Below are 19,204 nucleotides of genomic sequence, written 5' to 3'. Positions count from 1 at the left end.
TTTGAGCTATAATGTAACTTAATTAAAACTCTCTTTAGATCGGATTTTTTGATAAAATGCTTTTTGAGGAAAAAAACTTTTTTTTATTTAAGAAAAACAACATTGATTTTTATCCAACCTGTTTACAACTGTATATGTCTACACTACAGGCAGTACAGTAACATAGCTATAGCACCGTCGCTATGCTGCTGCAGCACTATAGCGTGGACACTTCCTGTAACAACAGAAGAGCTTTTTCCATCAGTGTAGGAATTACACATCCACAAGGAAAGGCAGCAAGGTTGACAGAAGCATTCTTCCATCGACCTAGCTGCATCTATTCCAGAGATTAGGTCAGCACAACTACAGCACTCAGGGCTGTGAATTTTTTATACGACCAAGTGCCGTAGCTGTGTCGACCTAATTTATGTGTAGACCACACCTAAGATGCCACTTGTTGAGTGAAGTCAGAGCAGGAATTCAGCAAGCTGGGGAGAAATGGGGGAGAAACCATCCATTTATTCCTCTAATTAATGGTGATTTTGCAAAGAAAGCAGAAGGCCAGCTTTCCTGTCCTGTCTCACGTCATTACATGCACACGGGATATTAAAGTAAGGCCAATATTTTCAAACTTAAGTGCCTGAAGTTAGATACTATGATTTTCAGAGTTGCTGAGGGCCTTAAGTTTCCAGTGAGGTCTGATTTAAATCACTCTGACAGCAGCAACACACTGACAGCAGTGACATGCCAATAGCAGTTTAATACAGCTATTTATTTTTTTAATCTCTATTAAAACAAAATGACACCATTAGTTACACAGGACAAGACAAGAGTACTCACGCTGTGAATAAAGCAGTATCTGAAATTCCAGAAGAGCACAAGTAAAGAGCTGAACCACATTTTCCACTCCAAGTAATTCAAAAACTTCTTTAACTGGAAAGTCAAATAATGGCAGTTCACTGGTGCTTGGTCTCTGGCAGATAATTGGTCCATAAACACCTGAAAATTTTAAGGATCTCCCTGCTGGAGGAAGAGGAACCTCATAGAGAATATTGTAGATGTAACTTTCCAAAGGTAATGGTGGTGGCTGAGGAGAAGTTACAGCTTGGTGAAGTTGCTCTAGTACTTTCTTACAAGCCTTCATGAAAGACATTGGGGTAATCAGACAAATGCACTTAGAGACATACAGTGTGTCTCTGCTAATATCATACGAGTTAAAACGCTGTAGCTTTGATACAGAAGTTCCATTACAGTCTTCTATGCTGCTACAGCTCTCTTTGTCATTTATGGGTGGAATATGCAGAATGTCATATTCAGCATTGTGCATATGATATAATGTCTGCATTGCACTACAGATTTGCTTGCTGGTAACTTCCTCATAAAATGTGAGAGAAAACCCAAATGTCCGCGAGCCATCTTCACGGGTGATTATAAACGAATGGAACTGAGGGTCTCTGGAATCGGCTTGGGTCTTGAAAGCAAGCCCTTTAGGCATACACAGCTATAAAAGAAAACAAAAGAAGTGGGAAAAGTTAAATAAATACTACATTACATTTTGATTGTTCTTTCAAATTTTTTGGCAATAACAGACCGCATTTGAGAATGCTGAGAACTGACATTACATTTCATTTCTCTCTAAACAGATTTTGTAAGACATTACATTAGGTAGTGTCTTAAACACAAACACATTAAAACTAAGAGTTATTACACAGAACAAAGGCATGCAGCATAAGGCCCACATCTGATTGCCACTCAAGTTCTCAGGAACTTTGTCATTGACTTCAATAGGAACAGAATTACACCCTACAAAAATAGTGGAAGAAAAAATGTTTTGATCATGATTTTTGCTTTTAAAAGAAGAACATCTGTTTTATATAAAGCATAGTAAAAATACAAGGTGAGGTAAGAAGTTAAATTCCATTCCCTGAAAAAGAAAAAATAGATGCAGAATAAGGGTAAAAAATGATTCATCATGAGTCCTGCCTCAACACAGGGGGATGAACTAGATGACCTCTTGAGATCCCTTCTGGCCCTAAAATTGCATGATATGAAAATAATTAGTTATTTTAAGGGCAAATGCCTTCTTTTTATATTCTCCAAGTATAAAATCAAATGTGAATTGTTTCATTTAAACTAATCTGCAAAATTTAAAGTAGCTTGTCAATTAGTATTTAACATTTTGTACTACAGCTTTTTATTTTGCCATTATCAAAAGATAATTTCTTGAAAGAGTCCAGCTGGGCATTTATTTTTAATCATTATAGTAAAGGGAGCACTAGTCTTAAAAACCAACAGAAACAAAGAGCACATTATGTCATACTGACCATTCCCACTGCATCCTGGTCAAAAGGATTCCATTCTACATTCTCAGGATAACGAGCAAGAACTTTAGACTTAAATGTGCGTCTTAATGGAGTCTGTTCAAAATTTTCACCTGAAAAAGTGAAAGAAAAAATATCAAGTCAATCATTTCATTCTCTTTCCAAGCTCTTTCACATAAGGCCAGAAAGCAAATATCAGTAGCCAAACGTGAAGATAAGTGAATTAAGTACAGACATTCCCTTTAACAGAAACAGAAAATGCAAGATAGTTAGCATGTAATTAGACTGAAAAGTATTAGCACTGGTAACATTTATACACAATTATTTATCTGCACTTTTCTTAAAATATGAATGTGCTAGAGGCAGTCTACAGTTACTGTTTTGTCTGTATTTCTTAGCAGCAACTGTAGAAGCTGCATTTGGGTTATTTCAAATTCTGTTTGGAGAACAGCAATAGAATACAATTCAGATTATGTTCTGCAGTGTATTACCCATGAAAAGCACAAATAAACAAGAGATGCAAAGATGAAGCAAAGAGCTTAAGACAGAGCTTGAGACAGACACAGAAGTGACATCACTTAAAAATCTCCTCAAATTTTCTTCTTGGAGACAGACAGTCTGGAAATCCACCCCCTACTATATTAAAAAAAAAGTCAGCTGTGAAGAAAGAATCTAGGAAGTTAAGAGGTCAAAGGGCACAAAAGATATTGAAAGAGCTAGAAAGTTTGTGCTGTTTTTCTTTTCTTTTTCCTTTTACCTTCTACTGCACTTGCAATGAAACAGCCGGCACCATCTCGGGTTTTAGAGGCCTGTATATACTGGCATAGTGCTATATAACAAATAAAAACAACACTGCATTACAATTGAATAATGTGAACTATTCAAAAATTATACAGCTAGAAGTGACCAATGCACAATATTTCATACAGAATTAGCCCGCACAATAGATCTGATGCTATATTTTCCTAACACATACTTCTTAAGCATATTAATAGCTATAAAAACGGAGCATTAATAAGCCATCAGAAATGTCAACAATAAATACACTTCAGCGGATGGGAATTCTTGCACAACACTTTTCTATGGCCAAGACAACACTGCAGTGGTAATTAACTATATGTTAAACTAATGCCTTCTTTAAAAGCCATATTCTAAAATTCCCTTAAGAGGAGATGATGAAATTCACCCCACGCAAAGGCCCAGTCCAAGGCCTATTCACCACTTAAGACCTGCGTAAACCTTCAAAACAGGGTTTAAGTGAGATTTAAGTGCTGCGTGGACATGGTGCTAACTTTCCCCATAGAGTAATGGGAGGCCTAAGTGGCCCATAAAGCCTCATTTGGAGCCTCTGTGTTGGGATTAATTTAACTTCCAGAGAATAAAATTTAACCATCATGGGTCTTGCTGCTGTAGCTCATTTCACCAACTGTGATTTTTAATACTTTTGTTTTTTGGTTTTTTTTTTAAAAATATAAAAGGCAAACAAAATTTGCCTCCCAAAATAACCTTTGCCTTCTTACTAGAATGTGGTTAGCAAGCATGCAGTTGGTGACAGCTGCTGTAACAATTACATGAAATCGCATGCTTTAAATAAATCCAGAGACTTCAACAACACCTGCAAAAGGAAAAAAACAAAACAAAAAAAACCCCCACCACATTTCAACCCCTCATTTATTATCTTGTACATAATAATTAAGCAGCAAAGGAAGCTGATTTGGAATTTGTTGGGTTTGTTCTGTTCTTCTACAGTAATATTTAAAGTTACACTTCTGTTTTGACTGAGATGGCTTAAAATCTTTATGCTACACAACATTAGGTTCTGCAAAATGCCCCCACATTCCCAAATACAGCTTTCTGAGGGAACACAGCAGCAAACTCTACCAACTCTTTTAATAGGGTTCTTAAAGTGAAAATCCCCAACAAGGGCTCCAATTCAGGAAATCACTTAAGCACATACACCTCTACCTCGATATAACGCTGTCCTCGGGAGCCAAAATATCTTACCATGTTATAAGTGAAACGGTGTTATATCGAACTTGCTTTGATCCACCAGAGTGTGCAACCCCACCCCGCCGGAGCACTGCTTTACCGCATTATATCCGAATTTGTGTTATATCGGGTCGCATTATATCGGGGTAGAGGTGTACTTCAAAGTTAATCATCTTTAAATGCTGTGCTGAACAGTGACTTTTTTCCCGAATCAGAACCTAATAGAGGACCTGATATTTAATCCTCCATATTTAAAAAAGAGCCCCCAATTTTCACTTTCATGAGTTTAGTTTGATATGTTTACAAAAAAAAAACAGTGGATGTGCAGATTGATTGCCATGCAGCCTTTTTCAGCTGCTTTTGTAATTATGTATATCTTTATATGGTACTGAAGCTATATCTAGTTACTGTGCAAGAGCCTATTTGGGAAAATTTGAAATCTATTAATAGGAACATCTGGGTATAAAAAAAAATAAGGACCCACATATAACTCTTCTAAAATGTAACTAACAAGACCATTTGGAGGGTCAGAGTCAAGGAAAAGCATTATTTAGTAACAATGACATTTATGGAAGAGTTTAAAATGAAACAACTAAAAGAAAAGTGAACCCAACAACCTAGACCAGTGATTTTCAAACTGCGGGTCGCGACCCAGTACTGGGTCGTGGAATGTAAGGCACTGGGTCACAGCGACTCTAATCAGCACCGCTGACCGGGCCATTAAAAGTCCCATTGGCGGTGCAGGCTAGTTCCTACCTGCTCTGACACCATGCTGCACCCTGGAAGCGGCCAGCAGCAGCTACAGCTCCTAGGCAGGGGGGCCATGGGGCTCTGCGTGCTGCCCCCACCCTGAGCACTGGAGCTGGGGGGGGAGGGGGAGAGCGATGCCTGTGAGCAAGAGCCTTGTGGAACTGATTGAGCACCTCCGCCTAGGAGACAGACCTGCCTTCGCCTAGGAGACAGACCTGCTGCTGGCTGCTTCCAGGGTGCAGCATGATCCGCAGTGCCAGGGCAGGTGGGAAGCCGCCGGAGGTAAGCCCACGCCTCATCCCTACGCCACAATCCCTTGCCCCATCCCTGAGCTCCCCACACACCCCAAACCCCTCATCACTAGCCCCACCTCAGAGCCTGCACCCCCAGCCCTGACCCCCTCCTGCATCTCAACCCCCTACCCCAGCTCTGAGACCCCGCAAACCCAGAGCCCCCTCCTACACCTCAAATTCCTCATCCCCAGCCCCACCACAGAACCCCCAGCCTAGAGCCCTGACCCCCTCCCACACTCCAAACCCCTCATCCCCAGCTCTGTTGAGTCGCAGGCATCAACAATTTTCTTCAACTGTATCACCAGAAAAAAAAAGTTTGAAAACCACTGGCCTAGATGCAAGCTGCCACTCTGTCAAAAATGGGCAAAAAAAATTAATGACATTCCACCCAGCCACCCCAGATCTCTCAACTTTCACACAGATGCCAAAGAAAAACCCTAGAGATCTCTGTAGTACAGGCTTTTAAAAACAAGTCAGGAGATTTAAAACACCTACTGTTTTCTATATTTATGTCGGTCTAGAATGATGTAATGTCAGCTTTAATCAGTTCAGAAAAAAAGACAGATAGTTACTAAGTTAGTTTGTTGTTTTTCTTCTTCCATGGTATTTCAGACAGAGTAAACACTTGCATGCCAACTTCTCTCCTACACTTTGTGGTAGGTGGTTTCAGTCACCAGGTTCCCAAAACCACAAATATCAGCAGACGTTTAAAAGAAATTAAAAACAAATATTCCCTGGGTTAGGAACCTTCTTTTAACAGGACATTTCATTATGATGATCAATTTCAAAATACATGTTTACTGAGACCATTTTATCTCTGCAATAAAGAGTAACATTGTGATATCACTGAAGAGAAGCTGTCTGAAATATATTTAAGGACCTGCAGCAAGAAAAGAAAGTGTGGCTCTGCAATATAGGTGAAATCAAAGACTGTCTGCTTTCCCCACTGGCCTTCCCCCTAGGGTAGAGCAGCCAATCACAGCTGACGCAGGTGCCAGGCAGGGCTCTTCCTGGCTCCCTCTCAGGGGACACAGTTATTCTCATAGGAGGGGGCAGGGGGAAGAGGCTGTAGGAGAGCCCAGCAGCTCAGGGTGTCTCTGCTACCCTGTCCCTCCTGTGAACAGCAGGATGGCACCTGGGAAAGGGAGGGCGGGGGGAAGAGGGAAATGACATCCATGGAGCTGCCCCCTTCTCCCCCTAATCTGGGGACCCTGCTGCAGCCCCCACAGGTCAGGGTGGGGAAGGGATTAAGAACCCCAGGAGGAGCAGAAGTGAGGCTGGGAGGGAGTTGAAATGATGTGGGGAAAGGGAATAGGATTGATCTGGGGGTTGGGGGAAAGAGCAGCTGCAGGAGGCAACCAAAAGTCACCTTACTCTATAAACGTGGGAGAGTAGGCAACACACGACGTCATGCACACACACAGCGGGAGGGGAGGGGAGTCAGAACTCAAAAGACAGACCCCAAAAACATATTAATGAATATTAAAAATAATAATAATAATCTTGTGATTTTTTTAATCTTGCGGTCTGGCAACACTGTTTTCCAGTAGTTTACTTCAGGCCAGCACATTTCTGAACATATTGGTGCATGCCTCAATATAATGAGCCAATTTCATAATATAACATTACTATTCATATTACAGCAGCATGCGGAGATCCCTACTGAGACTGGGGCCGCCACTGTGCAAGGTACTGAACCATCACACAGAAAGGGTTTGTACACTGGAGTTTTAACTCAAGGTAAGTTATTGTCAATCAATTATTCAGCCCACACGTAGGCTCTGAAGATACAGCTTAAAAACTCCTCCTCTCAGAAAGTCCCAGCACAGATGGGGGACCCACAGCAACCAGGGAGGAAAAAGTTTACTTGTTTTACCTCACTATGCTTCATGTTCTCGTCATTCTGACCCTTACTGTATTTCCAGCCTTTCACCTCTACCCCTCCTCTTCTCCCTTCATTCTACCTTATCTTTTCCCCATTTTTCCAGAGTCCCCACAATATCAAGAAAGTGGAAAAGAAGCCACAGAAATTGGTGGGTTTAAATGAAAATTATGTAAGCAAGAATAAGGTTAAGATATAAAATTGAATAGTTAGGAACACAAACGGAGTTTGTGTTTATTACAGTTTCCATCCTTTGACACTTTACTCTTGTTTGGTAAAGGTACTTCCATCTCCTCAAAATAGATTACAAATTCTTGGGGAAGACCTACCTGACATGGAAAGTCACTATCATCTCCTCCTCTCCCCAGGATCCTTTGCAAACACAGACAGAATCCTAAGATTTCAATTCCCACCCTCATCCGTAATGCTGACTGTGAGGCATATCACAGAAAAGTATTAAATACACACTTACACTGTCAGGAAGCATCAAAGTTCAATACTGAGCTGATGCAACTCACAGATGTTGCTCAATACCTTCCCTTCTGGTTGAGCTTTAAATAAGCTCAACTGATGAGCTGTCTTAGGGCAAGTCCACACTTAAAATGCTGCATCGGTGCCACGGTAGCGCTTTAACGAAGATGGTCTAAGATGACAGGGAGAGCTCTCCCATTGGCGTAGTTAATCCACCTCCATGAGAGGCAGTAGCTATATCGGCGGGAGAAGCTCTCCCACTGACAGAGCTGTCTACACGGGGGGGGGGGGGTGGCGGCGGGCAGTAGGTCAGTATAACAACGTCGCTTAGGGGTGTGGATTTCCCCCCCCCCCGAGCAACAGTCATACCAACATAGGTCTGTAGTGAAGACCAGACCTTACACGTGTAAAGGAAACTAAGAACCTGTCCACTCTAGGACAAAGTTAAACAGGTTTCAAGAACCCTTTAACATGATTTCTATTGGATAACTTTGATAAAATTAACTTGTTTTCACAACCTTATTAGAGTTCATGCTACTCCTCTAGTAACCAAGACATACTCTTTGTGTTGCATGGAATCATGAGACAAGGTAAGAAACTAGCCAATCAGTCCAGACCTTGTTTATACTGACTATGAAATGACTGCTCTTCAATTCAGATAGCATCATGGGTTTAGCCATGCATCTGTTTATTTGAATTTACTCACTGCACATTCAATACAACTGTTGCTGCATGTATTTAGAATATCCCATACTCAAACAACCAACTGCATTTAATCTGACAAACAACAAGCCACCAGGTTTCCTTTGAAAATTGGAAGCAGACCATGTCATGAGGTGTGTCACCTGCACCCTTGCCAAACCACATCTCCTCTCTGGTGTTAGGCTTCTCCTCTGTGTTTGCCCACAGTAATCCTGTGTGGTACACCTTAACGGGAGAGGACACCTACAGCTAAGTCCTGTCTGACTGAGACCATTAACAAGGTTTAGGCCCCAGAAACTCCTTTCCCTTCAGCAACTCTCCTCAGAGTTGCAAGATTTGAGTCTTCTTTGGAAATGAAATTACCCACACAACAGTAATCTTCTTAAGAAGGCAATTTGAAAAAATGTTCTGCATGTGATACCTCATTTGAGTACTTTGCAAAGTCCTGTCAACTAGGCTTCCCAAAATTTGTAACCTAGAGAAAAAAATCTCAGTCTTTAGTAATTGGTTCTCTCAGATCATTTCCTGATGACCCCTCAAAGAACTACTCTGGATTCAATAGGGGAAGGCTTTTTCCTGTCTCCCACCTGGCCTGCTTATCATCAAGTCTCAAGTATATGAGTCCATAATAATATAAGGTTGCGGCTACATCAGCAATCCCACAAAGGATGTCCTATTTTCACAAAAAGCTGGGAGGAAGGAATGCCAGCTAAGTAAATGAGATAGGCACGGTAAAGGGTCCCCAGCTATACACCAAAAGAACAATGTTACAAGTAAAATGGATTGAAATCTTTTGCACACATTTCATCATAGAAAAACTGTCTCTTCTAAAACAAAAAAAGTTTGTAGAAAAATGGTCAATGTGATAAATTTCCCATGAAGCGTTTCATGAATCTTAATTGACATAGTTGTCAAAATAGTTTACTGAAAACCACAATCTTACCGAAAACTGGATTTATTTATTTTTTAAAGTGACAAATTTATTTATTTTTAATCACATTAATGGACAATGAGTCTATTTCAAACTTTGAAAAAGGGAAACCTCCAACATTTTCATCAATTCATTTTTCCAGCAGTTCCAGTTACCACCTATTTACAGGAAGTCATTGGCTAAGATAATGCATGGTTAGCAGCCACTATTATTAACTGTACAGTATATTAACTACTTTGTACATGGACACAATTCATTTGTGACAACCCTGTGACCAGATGGTTACAAAATTAGTTAATTATAATGCAGAAAAGCCTTAATTGTATATAGTAGATCTGAACCATGCTAATTATATTAAATGCATCTAGGTAACTTATATGGGGTCCAGTTATATTATCTGCACAGGAATTATTACCTGTACCCTTTCCAGTGCCAATCCCTTCCAAGGAAAACTTCAGGGTTTTATGGATCTGTTTTTTCCTAACCATTTCTTTTTCTTTTAAAAAAAATGAAAATATGTTTGCAAGGGGATTCTTTCCTGCTTTTAACACAGTCACGTAATTTTTGCAGCCCACATGCTACCGTGGCAGATTTCTGCTCCTGTTTTCAACACTAGATAGTATAAAATAGTTGATTTTCACAGAGCACATTTATCCTTAAACAGAAAAGGGTGAGGATGAAAGGAGATGTTAAAGATGTTTATAATTGAACAGGAAAACTGCCTTTAAAAGAACCACACAAACAAACTCCTGTTTGTCAACAATTTCCACCTTGAGATATTTATAAAAGCCTTTTACTACAGAGCTACTACTCTTGTAACTTAAATTGTGCAAGACTGTGAAAACTGCACAGGAACAGAACAATCTCAGAAGGGCGATGCGAGAGGAAGCATAGTAAAGCTCCACTGTCACTCCCTACCTGCAGGAACAGCAAACTTGGAGAGGAGCCTTTTATTAACCAAAAGAAGCCTGTAAAAATACAAGGAAATTTGACTGATCATGATGCACGGACCTTAAAGAATCATTCACAGTGCCACCTTCATTTGTTTATTGGCTCCAGTACAGAGTCTGAGCTGCTCAAAACAATTACAAAGAAACTAAGCTTATTGATTTTGATTCAATAATTTGTCGCTTTTCACCATCTGCCAAGCATCATTTCTTTTCTTAAATGGCCATGATACAGGATGTTATTGATCCAGCTCATTCAGTCTTGATGTACATTTACATTATTACTCCATTTTTGAATGATAAGTCATACTGGATGTAGCAGCAACATCAAATTTATATTTTTACATATGCTTATATGAATCTTATGTGGTATAAAGACCGATGCTCCCCTCATTAAGACATCAGATATTAAAAGAGATTAAATATTCAAAAATCTTAAAGGCTGTTAACCTTTGACTAAATATAATGCAACAAATTAAATAATAACATGGAGTGATTTGCTGGTGGCGTGCAGCAGCAGCAAATGACACTCCCAATGCTGGCCGAGCTGTGGATTACACACAGGTATCAAGTATGAATATGACAATTACTTCCAAAATGCAGATAATGTATTCCATGGGGGACTGGCAGTTAAGAATGAAGTACTTATTCTCAATTCAGCTTCAGGCAAGAATGATAGTCGGGGTATGTCTACACTATGGGATTATTCCAATTTTACATAAACTGGTTTTGTAAAACAGATGGTATAAAGTCAAGTGCACGCAGGCACACTAAGCACATTAATTCGGCGGTATGCGTCCATGTACCAAGGCTAGCGTCGATTTGCGGAGCATTGCACTGTGGGTAGCTATCCCATAGCTATCCCATAGTTCCCGCAGTCTCCCCCACCCATTGGAATTCTGGGTTGAGATCCCAATGCAAAAACAGTGTCGCGGGTGATTCTGGGTAAATGTCGTCACTCAATCCTTCCTCCGTGAAAGCAACGGCAGACAATCATTTCGCACCCTTTTTCCCTGGATTGGGAGTTCAGCCAAGAATGCAAATACTTTTCGGAGACTGCGGGGACTGTGGGATAGCTGGAGTCCTCAGTACCCCCTCCCTCCCTCCATGAGCGTCCATTTGATTCTTTGGCTTTCCATTACGCTTGTCACACAGCACTGTGCTGTGGCCTCTGTCTATCATAGCCTGGAGATTTTTTCAAATGCTTTGTCATTTCGTCTTCTGTAACAGAGCTCTGATAGAACAGATTTGTCTCCCCATACAGCGATCAGATCCAGTATCTCCCGTACGGTCCATGCTGGAGCTCTTTTTGGATTTGGGACTGCATCGCCACACGTGCTGATCAGAGCTCCACGCTTTGCAAACAGGAAATGAAACTCAAAGGTTCGCAGGGCTTTTCCTGTCTACCTGGCCCGTGCATCCGAGTTCAGATTGCTTTCCAGAGCGGTCAATGGTGCACTGTGGGATACCGCCTGGAGGCCAATACCGTCGATTTGCGGCCACACTAACCCTAAACCGACATGGCAATACCGATTTCAGCGCTACTCCTCTCGTCGGGGAGGAGTATAGAAATCGGTTTAAAGAGCCCTTTATATCGATATAAAGGGCCTCGTCGTGTGGACGGGTGCAGGGTTAAATCGGTTTAACGCTGCTAAATTCGGTTTAAACGTGTAGTGTAGACCAGGCCTGGGAGTCTTGATTCAACCCACAATAGAATTCACAGAATATACAAAAAGACTTAAGAAATCTTTCCCATAAAGGGAGAATAATTGCAACCCCATAAGATTATTATAAGTAATAAACCTACAAACTGCTCCTGCCCTATAATCCACACACCAAGTATAGTTACAGTTGGCTTGCAAGACAGATACTGGAATATTGCATCCATTCCTGGTGTCCACATTTTTAAAAGGATGTTGAAAAACGTGGAAGGGATGCAAAAGTGATTCAAGGCCTGGAGAAAACACTTTACAGTGAAAGATTTAAGGACTTTTACTCTGTTTAGTTTATGTGACACTGACAGATCAGCTAAATGATGTATGAATGACTCCATAACAATTTAACAAGAAGCAGTGCAATTGCAATCAAGACAATCCACTTATGTCTGAGTATCAAAGAAATATTGATTAGGCTAGCAATCCCCAACTCATTCACTTTGTATTGATAAGAATCAAATAGTTGCTAAATGTATTTGTCTGTGTTTACCTTAATCTTGTTAGAAGTTTAACAATGTAACCCAATTAGCTTTTAGATGCTAAAGCCTTTTACTGTCTTAATTGCCTTATATTATGTATGCCACTGTCAGGGCCGGCTCTAGGCACTAACGTTCCAAGCATGTGCTTGGGGCGGCGCAAGGGGCGGCACTCCAGATGTATTTATTTATTTATTTATTTTGCTGGGGTGGCAAAAAACCTGGATCCGGCTCTGGCCACTGTGTTCAGTTAGTCTTAAAATCAAAGATGTGAGATACTGCAGGAAACTAATTATCTAGGCTGTCTTCAGCTTAACTATCTCTGTTATAAAGGCCAGGCTAATTGCCTTATGTAAATGAGTGTGACTAGTTTACCTGAATGAATAGGAAATAGAAGATTAACTTCAAAGCAAAGGTCCACAAACTATTTGCATTGCCTGTTCTTCCTAGGAGGAAAGCCCTGCTGTGACAATTATTTTGAGGAGGCTTGTCAGCCTGTTAGAGAGCTATAAATACTGGACCTGGGTCATGATCCTGTCATCTCTCATCTGCTGAACTTTGAACAGGGAAAGTTTAAACTGTGGGATTGAGATCTTCCAAGTATTATTTGGAATACCCTGGAAAAAGCATGGAAAGACTAACAGACTTTACATCTAAGCTGCCTTTGGATTCTGACCTGTTGGGATAATTCCAAAGAGACTTGTACAAGCCAGAAGATAACACATTACTGCTATGATCCTGATTTATGAACAATGAAAATCACTCGTCTGTACAACATTCCTTAACCATTCAATAACTCTTTTCTTAATAAATCTCTAGTGAGTTTACTAAGGATTGTATGACTGTGATATTAGGGTAAGATCTGAAAAATATATTGACCTGAAGGTAAGTCAAGTTTAACATGTTAGTTAAAATGATTCCTCAGGGTTGTGTTTTAACCCAATCTAGCATTATAGTCAGGAGAAGCTCTTACTGATACACAGCCAAGCTCACACCTGCTTCTGAAAGGCTAGCAAGATCCTTTGCTTATTTCTTTAGCAATGTTATTGTGAAAGCTATAAAAACAGGAAACAGCATCCAAGGCTTGGCAGTAGCTGAAGTAAGAAATGCAACTGTTAAACAAGGATTCTTGGAACAAAAACAAGATTCAGCCAAAGTTGCAGCTGCCAGATCTGTAAATGAACAGCCATTACAGAGATGGAGAACTCTGGTTCCAAATTATGACTCGTTTCCTTCCTTCCTTCAAACCTTTCTCCTCAAACAGAACCACATCTATTTTTCATTCAACAGTTTTTTCTTCCTCCTCTCTCAGTCACACTGGACATGCTAAAAAAAACTTAATTCTTTCCATTTTTACCCTAGAACGCTCACATTCAATGCTTGCAGTTACTCCTCCTCTTGGGAAATCATTAAGTCTAATAAACATTGAACAATAAATCAGATCAATTAGGTTAAATACCAAGACTGGGATTTAGGCCTCTTTGAAAAACTCCAGCCTCAGTCTTCAGAAGAAAAGCAACATATTATTTATATTCAAATATTTTCTTAAGGACCACAGGTGCCCATTTTATTATAACAGCCTTGGTTTTATTACTGACTATTAAGGTCTCATCCACTATGTTGGTAGGTCTCCTGTCATTTAGGCAGGGTTCTTAACTCAGTTTGTGTGTCATCAGGCAATATATGAGTCTCATATTTGTAACTTAATACACCTGGGGATTTTTGCATGCTACTGACTGTAATAGTAATCCTGTGCTCCACTGTCACTTAACCCTGACCAAACAGCCCAAAGTTAAAAGGTAGTCCTTATGTGTGCAGCAAACAAGGGTACTAATTTGGGATATGGATACCTGCCAACTAGGAAACTGACTAAATATTGGTCTATATTTCTGAGGTCATAGTTAAGGTTTTCAGCTATAGTGTGATCCAAAGAAATCACTTCAAACTCAACAGCTAATCAATGCATTTCTTTTAGGAATGTGACAGGAACAGCAGCTAATGTGGCATGTAGGCAGTTAGGTTTGGGGAAAGGTTCTTCCTTTTCCCACTACATCCTTGTTTAAGGTTGTGTCAGCTAAGCAACCCTAAGCTGTTTGTAACAGATTTTTTTCCCCTCCTCTATGGCAAGACATATATTGCACATCTTTAAAAAAAATCATCACTTATATGTCCATTGATTTCGATGCACAATAAATATATTCCTGTTGCAGTCTCTTCCTGTCCACCTGCCTAACAAGCAGGAAAATAGCAACCCCCATAGAACAAACACAATGGAGGTGCAGGATATGTAGTACAACTTCACTGGGTGAAAATATCTGGACTAGCTGTTGCCATAGGTATGGAGCCAGTCCTTCCAAACCCTCTGAGATTAATAAGAATAAATTATTTTTTTAATTAATTATATAACAATTTGCTTTCCATTTCCCAGAGGTAATGATGGTTTCTATACACATCTAAAGTAAGTGTCACGATTCTTTTAAGCATGTACGAAACTCTCCCCATGCCCTCTATTACAGATATTGCAACAGCATGCAATATCTTTGAGGACCATATTGTATTAAGTTTGTGTATCATTGTGGGCTGGGAATTGTATGAAATTCCAGCGGGGAGGGTTATCACCGCTCCTTCAGAGAGGTCCCACCCTATGCAGAGGCTTTAATATACTGGTTCAAACTGGGTTTTCCAAAGACCAACAGACAAAGAAAAGGCCTTTGTTATAAAGCGCTTAGGTTTAACCTGATTCAGGGACTTCTTTCTGATCCGGCAAACAGACAGGCCCTTCTGTATAAGGGGGCACCAACCCTTGGGCAAGGGCTAGAAAAGTTTTGACCTACTGGGGCCACACAGGACTGCTGGTAAGCTTTTTAGTTGGCATATAGGAATTTATGTATTTATTTATTTTTTTAAAAAACAGGTTCTCTCTGTAATGCTTTTACCTTAAGAATAAATCTGCTTGCTTAGAAAGAGCTGCATGGTAACTTGTAACTGTTGGCAGTACACTGTTCATAGTTCCCAAAAGGAAAGCAATGCACAGGTGCTGACTGTTAGACTTACTGGGGATATCACAGTGTAAAGCAGGCAGCTGTGCAGCTTCAAAACCCCAGTCAGAAAGAACAGAGCCATGTCTCCACCCAAGAGAGGTGATGTCTGGGAGATGGAAACCTTAAGCTGGTGCCCTCAAGGGACCAGGGAGAGGGAATATACGTGCAGTTAACACAAACTGTGACATCCTCCGACTACCCATCCCAGATACGCACACACAAAGACTCTACCTACCTAGGAAAAGCCTGAGCAAATAGAAAATCCTTGGAGCATTTCATGTAGGTCAACAAACTCCAGCTTAGTTGGAGCAGTGATGGAAACAAATTCTACAACCAAGAGCCCCAAATGTCAATATCCCATCTCCAGCCCCCAACACATAGAAAAGTTACAGATAAGATTGCTTCAGCAATTGAGTCCCTCCAGCACACTTGCAATGCAGCACAGACAGCCAAAGCAGGTCAATTTCACTTCAGTATTTAAAAAGGGAAGTGGAAGTGCTCTTGACCAAGATAACAGTACTTTTGCCTTAGTCAGTCATGAGGTTACGTAAGGCCCCAAAATAACTGTTTCTCAGGAAACTCACTGAATTACCTGACTTTTTTTTTTTTAAATCATTTAAAACTGTGTTTATTTTTAGAAGATCTTAGAAGAGCTTAGCTGCGAGTCAGACATTCTAGTCCTGTATCTCTCTTAAAGAGGTTTGGTCCAAGCATAGGATTGGGAGCCAGGAACTGCCAAATTCTAATACAATACTAACTCTGACACAGACATCCCTTTGTGGCCTTGGACAAATCACTTAATGTCAGGCTTAGTTATCTTGCTAGTGCAATGAAGTTAACGCATCTCTCTCCCCTCAAAGGGATGTTTGTAAGGATTAGTGTTTGGAAAATGCTTTTAGGGATGAAATACTTAATAGAATTACCCACAGAAATATTAATAATTAAACTTCACTGCTCTTTTTCCCCCTCCCCCATCACCACAAGGAAAGTCTGAGTACGCTTCCCATAAGAACCTATCATCCTCTGGGTAAGAGCCATGACAGTTACCCTCCTAGAGAACTAACAGACCATGAGCTAAACCCCTCCTTCAGCTGTACCAGAGAACAAGGTATACCATAATATCGGGCACAATGGTAGATGCCAGGGACAGTTCCATGGTGCAAAAGAGTGCAGGGGTCACTGTGCCTCTGCAATAATCTAGAGGCAGGCACACTATAGCCACTACATGTCAGTTTGGGGCTGGTTCATGAACTGAATTAGGAAAAAAAGTTCCCTTCAGTGGGAGGTGATGGCCCCTGTGTACACTCTCTCACAAGAAAGCAATATCACTCATTCAGTGTCTGGCTCGCTCCTTATCCAAGGGCTGATGTCCTAACTCTTCCACCTTCGCCAGGATTAGCCCGTGTGTGTAAAGCAGCCATCCACCTATTGAGTTGCAATATGGGAGCCATCCTAAGCCAGCAAACACCACTGAGTTTCTAGGAAAGAAAGTGAAGAATACCATCGCCAACTGAAAATGGAGGGGAAGTTGTAAGTACTATGGCTCAACTGTTCCCATTTCCTATGCAGTTTGGAAGGGAGCAAGAGAAAATCCCAGCAAAAATAACTCACGACATGTGGAGGTTAGGACAGCAGCAGCTCTACAGCAAGGAGCCAAGGGAAACCATCCATGTGAACGCTGCACAGATTGGTTCTTCATTCTAACCCCCAAAGGACCACACCACTCTACAGCATGATCGATACTCAGGCCTGGGCTACAGTACAGAGTTAGGTCAACAAGACATCTTATGTCAACCTACGTATTTACACTAAAATTTCGCTCCCACTGACGTAACTCACCTGTTACACCAACTTAGTAACACCACCTCCACGAGACTCATAGAGTCAACGACAATGTAGTGTCAGTGAGGACACTGTATTGCTTAAATCAACTGTCGCTGACTGTCAGAAGTTATCCCACAATGTCCCACACTGACAGTTCAATTGGTGCAAGCGTTCCTAGTGAGGACATGCACTGCCAACACAAGGAGCAAAGTGAAGACATGCTCAAGCAAAGTAATTACTGTGGTGGCTGTATGCAGACATAAGTTAAGTCAACTTAATTTTGTAATTTAGACATAAGGGAGCTGCATCAAGAACCCTATCCAATTTTAAAATTTGTTGAAGCCATAATGCTACCAAGGCCCAGGCAAACTGAGCCATTTCTACTGGACTGGTTCAAACTCTGCTGAAGGTGCCTTTGAAACCAGTTCAGGCCATCTGCAGCTGGTTTATACTATGGTTCCAAATGGGTTTAAAATTGTTTAGCTGAACTGGTTTTAAATCCATTTCAAATTCTGGGAGAAATTTAACCAGTGTACACCAGGCTTACATGGCACCTCCCCTGCAGTGCTAGGCAGAAGTCCCTATGGTAGTGAACACTGACAATAATTTGCTTTCTATAGCTCCTAACTTCCCACCACCACTCACCTTACAGACAGATGTGAAGACAAAGGATCACATTTTCTAAAACACTTAAAGTGACTTAGGAGCCTACATTCTATTTTCTAAAGTTACTGAGGCACTTATGAATCCAAGACCACAGACTTCCCAGGAGACTTAGCTCTTAAGTCACTCTAGTACTTTCAGACACCCTTTCATTTATATTCCACTTGAGACTATTGTTTAAGTTTGTTACCAGAACTTCACAGGATGGTGCCAAGAGACACTACTGGCTGCAAGAGTTTCTTCAACAGGGAAAATGGGGCTGGATAAATAGTGTCACCGTGGTTCACAAGAGGGTGCTGTGTGGGCCACCCCTGCCACAAACCAGTAGCGTAGCTAGCGGGGTGCAGGGGAAGCAGCTGCTTCCCCTCAGCACATTTTCCAAAAGCGGTGCCTGCCGGGCCGGCACTGGGGGCAGCATGGCCGGAGGAGCCATGGGGAGGGGCGGCAGGCGCGGCCAGAGGAGCGAGGGGGCCAGCTCCTCTGCCATTGCGCCCCACGGTCAGCACGGCCCCAACATCGCCGCAGCCACCTCCTGCGGCGGCTCAGGGCTTGGCGGCCAAGCACTCCCCGCCCCTTGCTAATGCGGTGGGCGGGGGGAGGCGAAAGGGCCCCTGCACCTTTAAGGCCGCCCAGCTGGCGAGCCCCGTGTGGAGCGCACCGAGCGCCGGGAGTGGGGCAAGCTTGTAGATCTGGGCTGCCATTTACCCTGGACAGCAATGGGAGGATCAGGGCCCAGCCTGGCCCGGCCCAGCAGCGCCATGGAGCGAGGCTCAGCCAGCGACTCATAAGCCGGAGCCAGGATCCGCCCGCGGCGCGGGGCCGGGATCGGCTGGGGACAGGCGGCAGCGCAGGATGGAAGGTGAGCGGCGCGGTTCCGGTGCCTTGCACTGGGGGGGTCCAGGTGAGGGGCTCCCCGGGGCCGGGGCCGGGCCCGCAGGGCAGGGGCGCAGGCTGCGCTGTCTGGATGGGGGGCCCTGGCACAGCGCAGGAGCCTGGAGCAGGGGGGAGGAATGGGACCCCGTGGGTGGGGCCAGGCAGCGCAGCCCGGCGGGGGATACCTGCAGAGTGCGCTGGGCAGGAGAGACTCTACCAGGACCGTGGGGAAACAGGGGTATCCGCACCCCCGGGAAGTCCACAGGAGTCCTGAGCCAGGCCCCGGGGTTAATCTGGGGGGGAAAACAGGAGGAGCCAAGGGGGGCATGGCCAGAGGAGGAACCAAG

At 42.3% G+C, this 19,204-nt stretch overlaps 1 protein-coding gene across 1 annotated transcript in view; it reads right to left on the bottom strand.

The window, feature by feature from the left end:
• DENND5A (DENN domain containing 5A) overlaps positions 1–19,204 on the bottom strand; it is a 107,149-nt gene that overhangs the window by 73,279 nt on the left and 14,666 nt on the right. Inside the window, 3 exon segments of the mRNA XM_045015191.1 lie at positions 820–1,480; positions 2,304–2,413; positions 3,058–3,129. Of these exon segments, the coding sequence (XP_044871126.1) occupies positions 820–1,480; positions 2,304–2,413; positions 3,058–3,129 (843 nt within the window).

Source organism: Mauremys mutica, chromosome 4 (assembly GCF_020497125.1).
Source record: "Mauremys mutica isolate MM-2020 ecotype Southern chromosome 4, ASM2049712v1, whole genome shotgun sequence".
NCBI classification, from domain to species: domain Eukaryota; kingdom Metazoa; phylum Chordata; order Testudines; family Geoemydidae; genus Mauremys; species Mauremys mutica.
The sequence above is the reverse complement of the archived record's forward strand: the minus strand, read 5'-3'. Positions and strand labels throughout refer to the sequence as shown.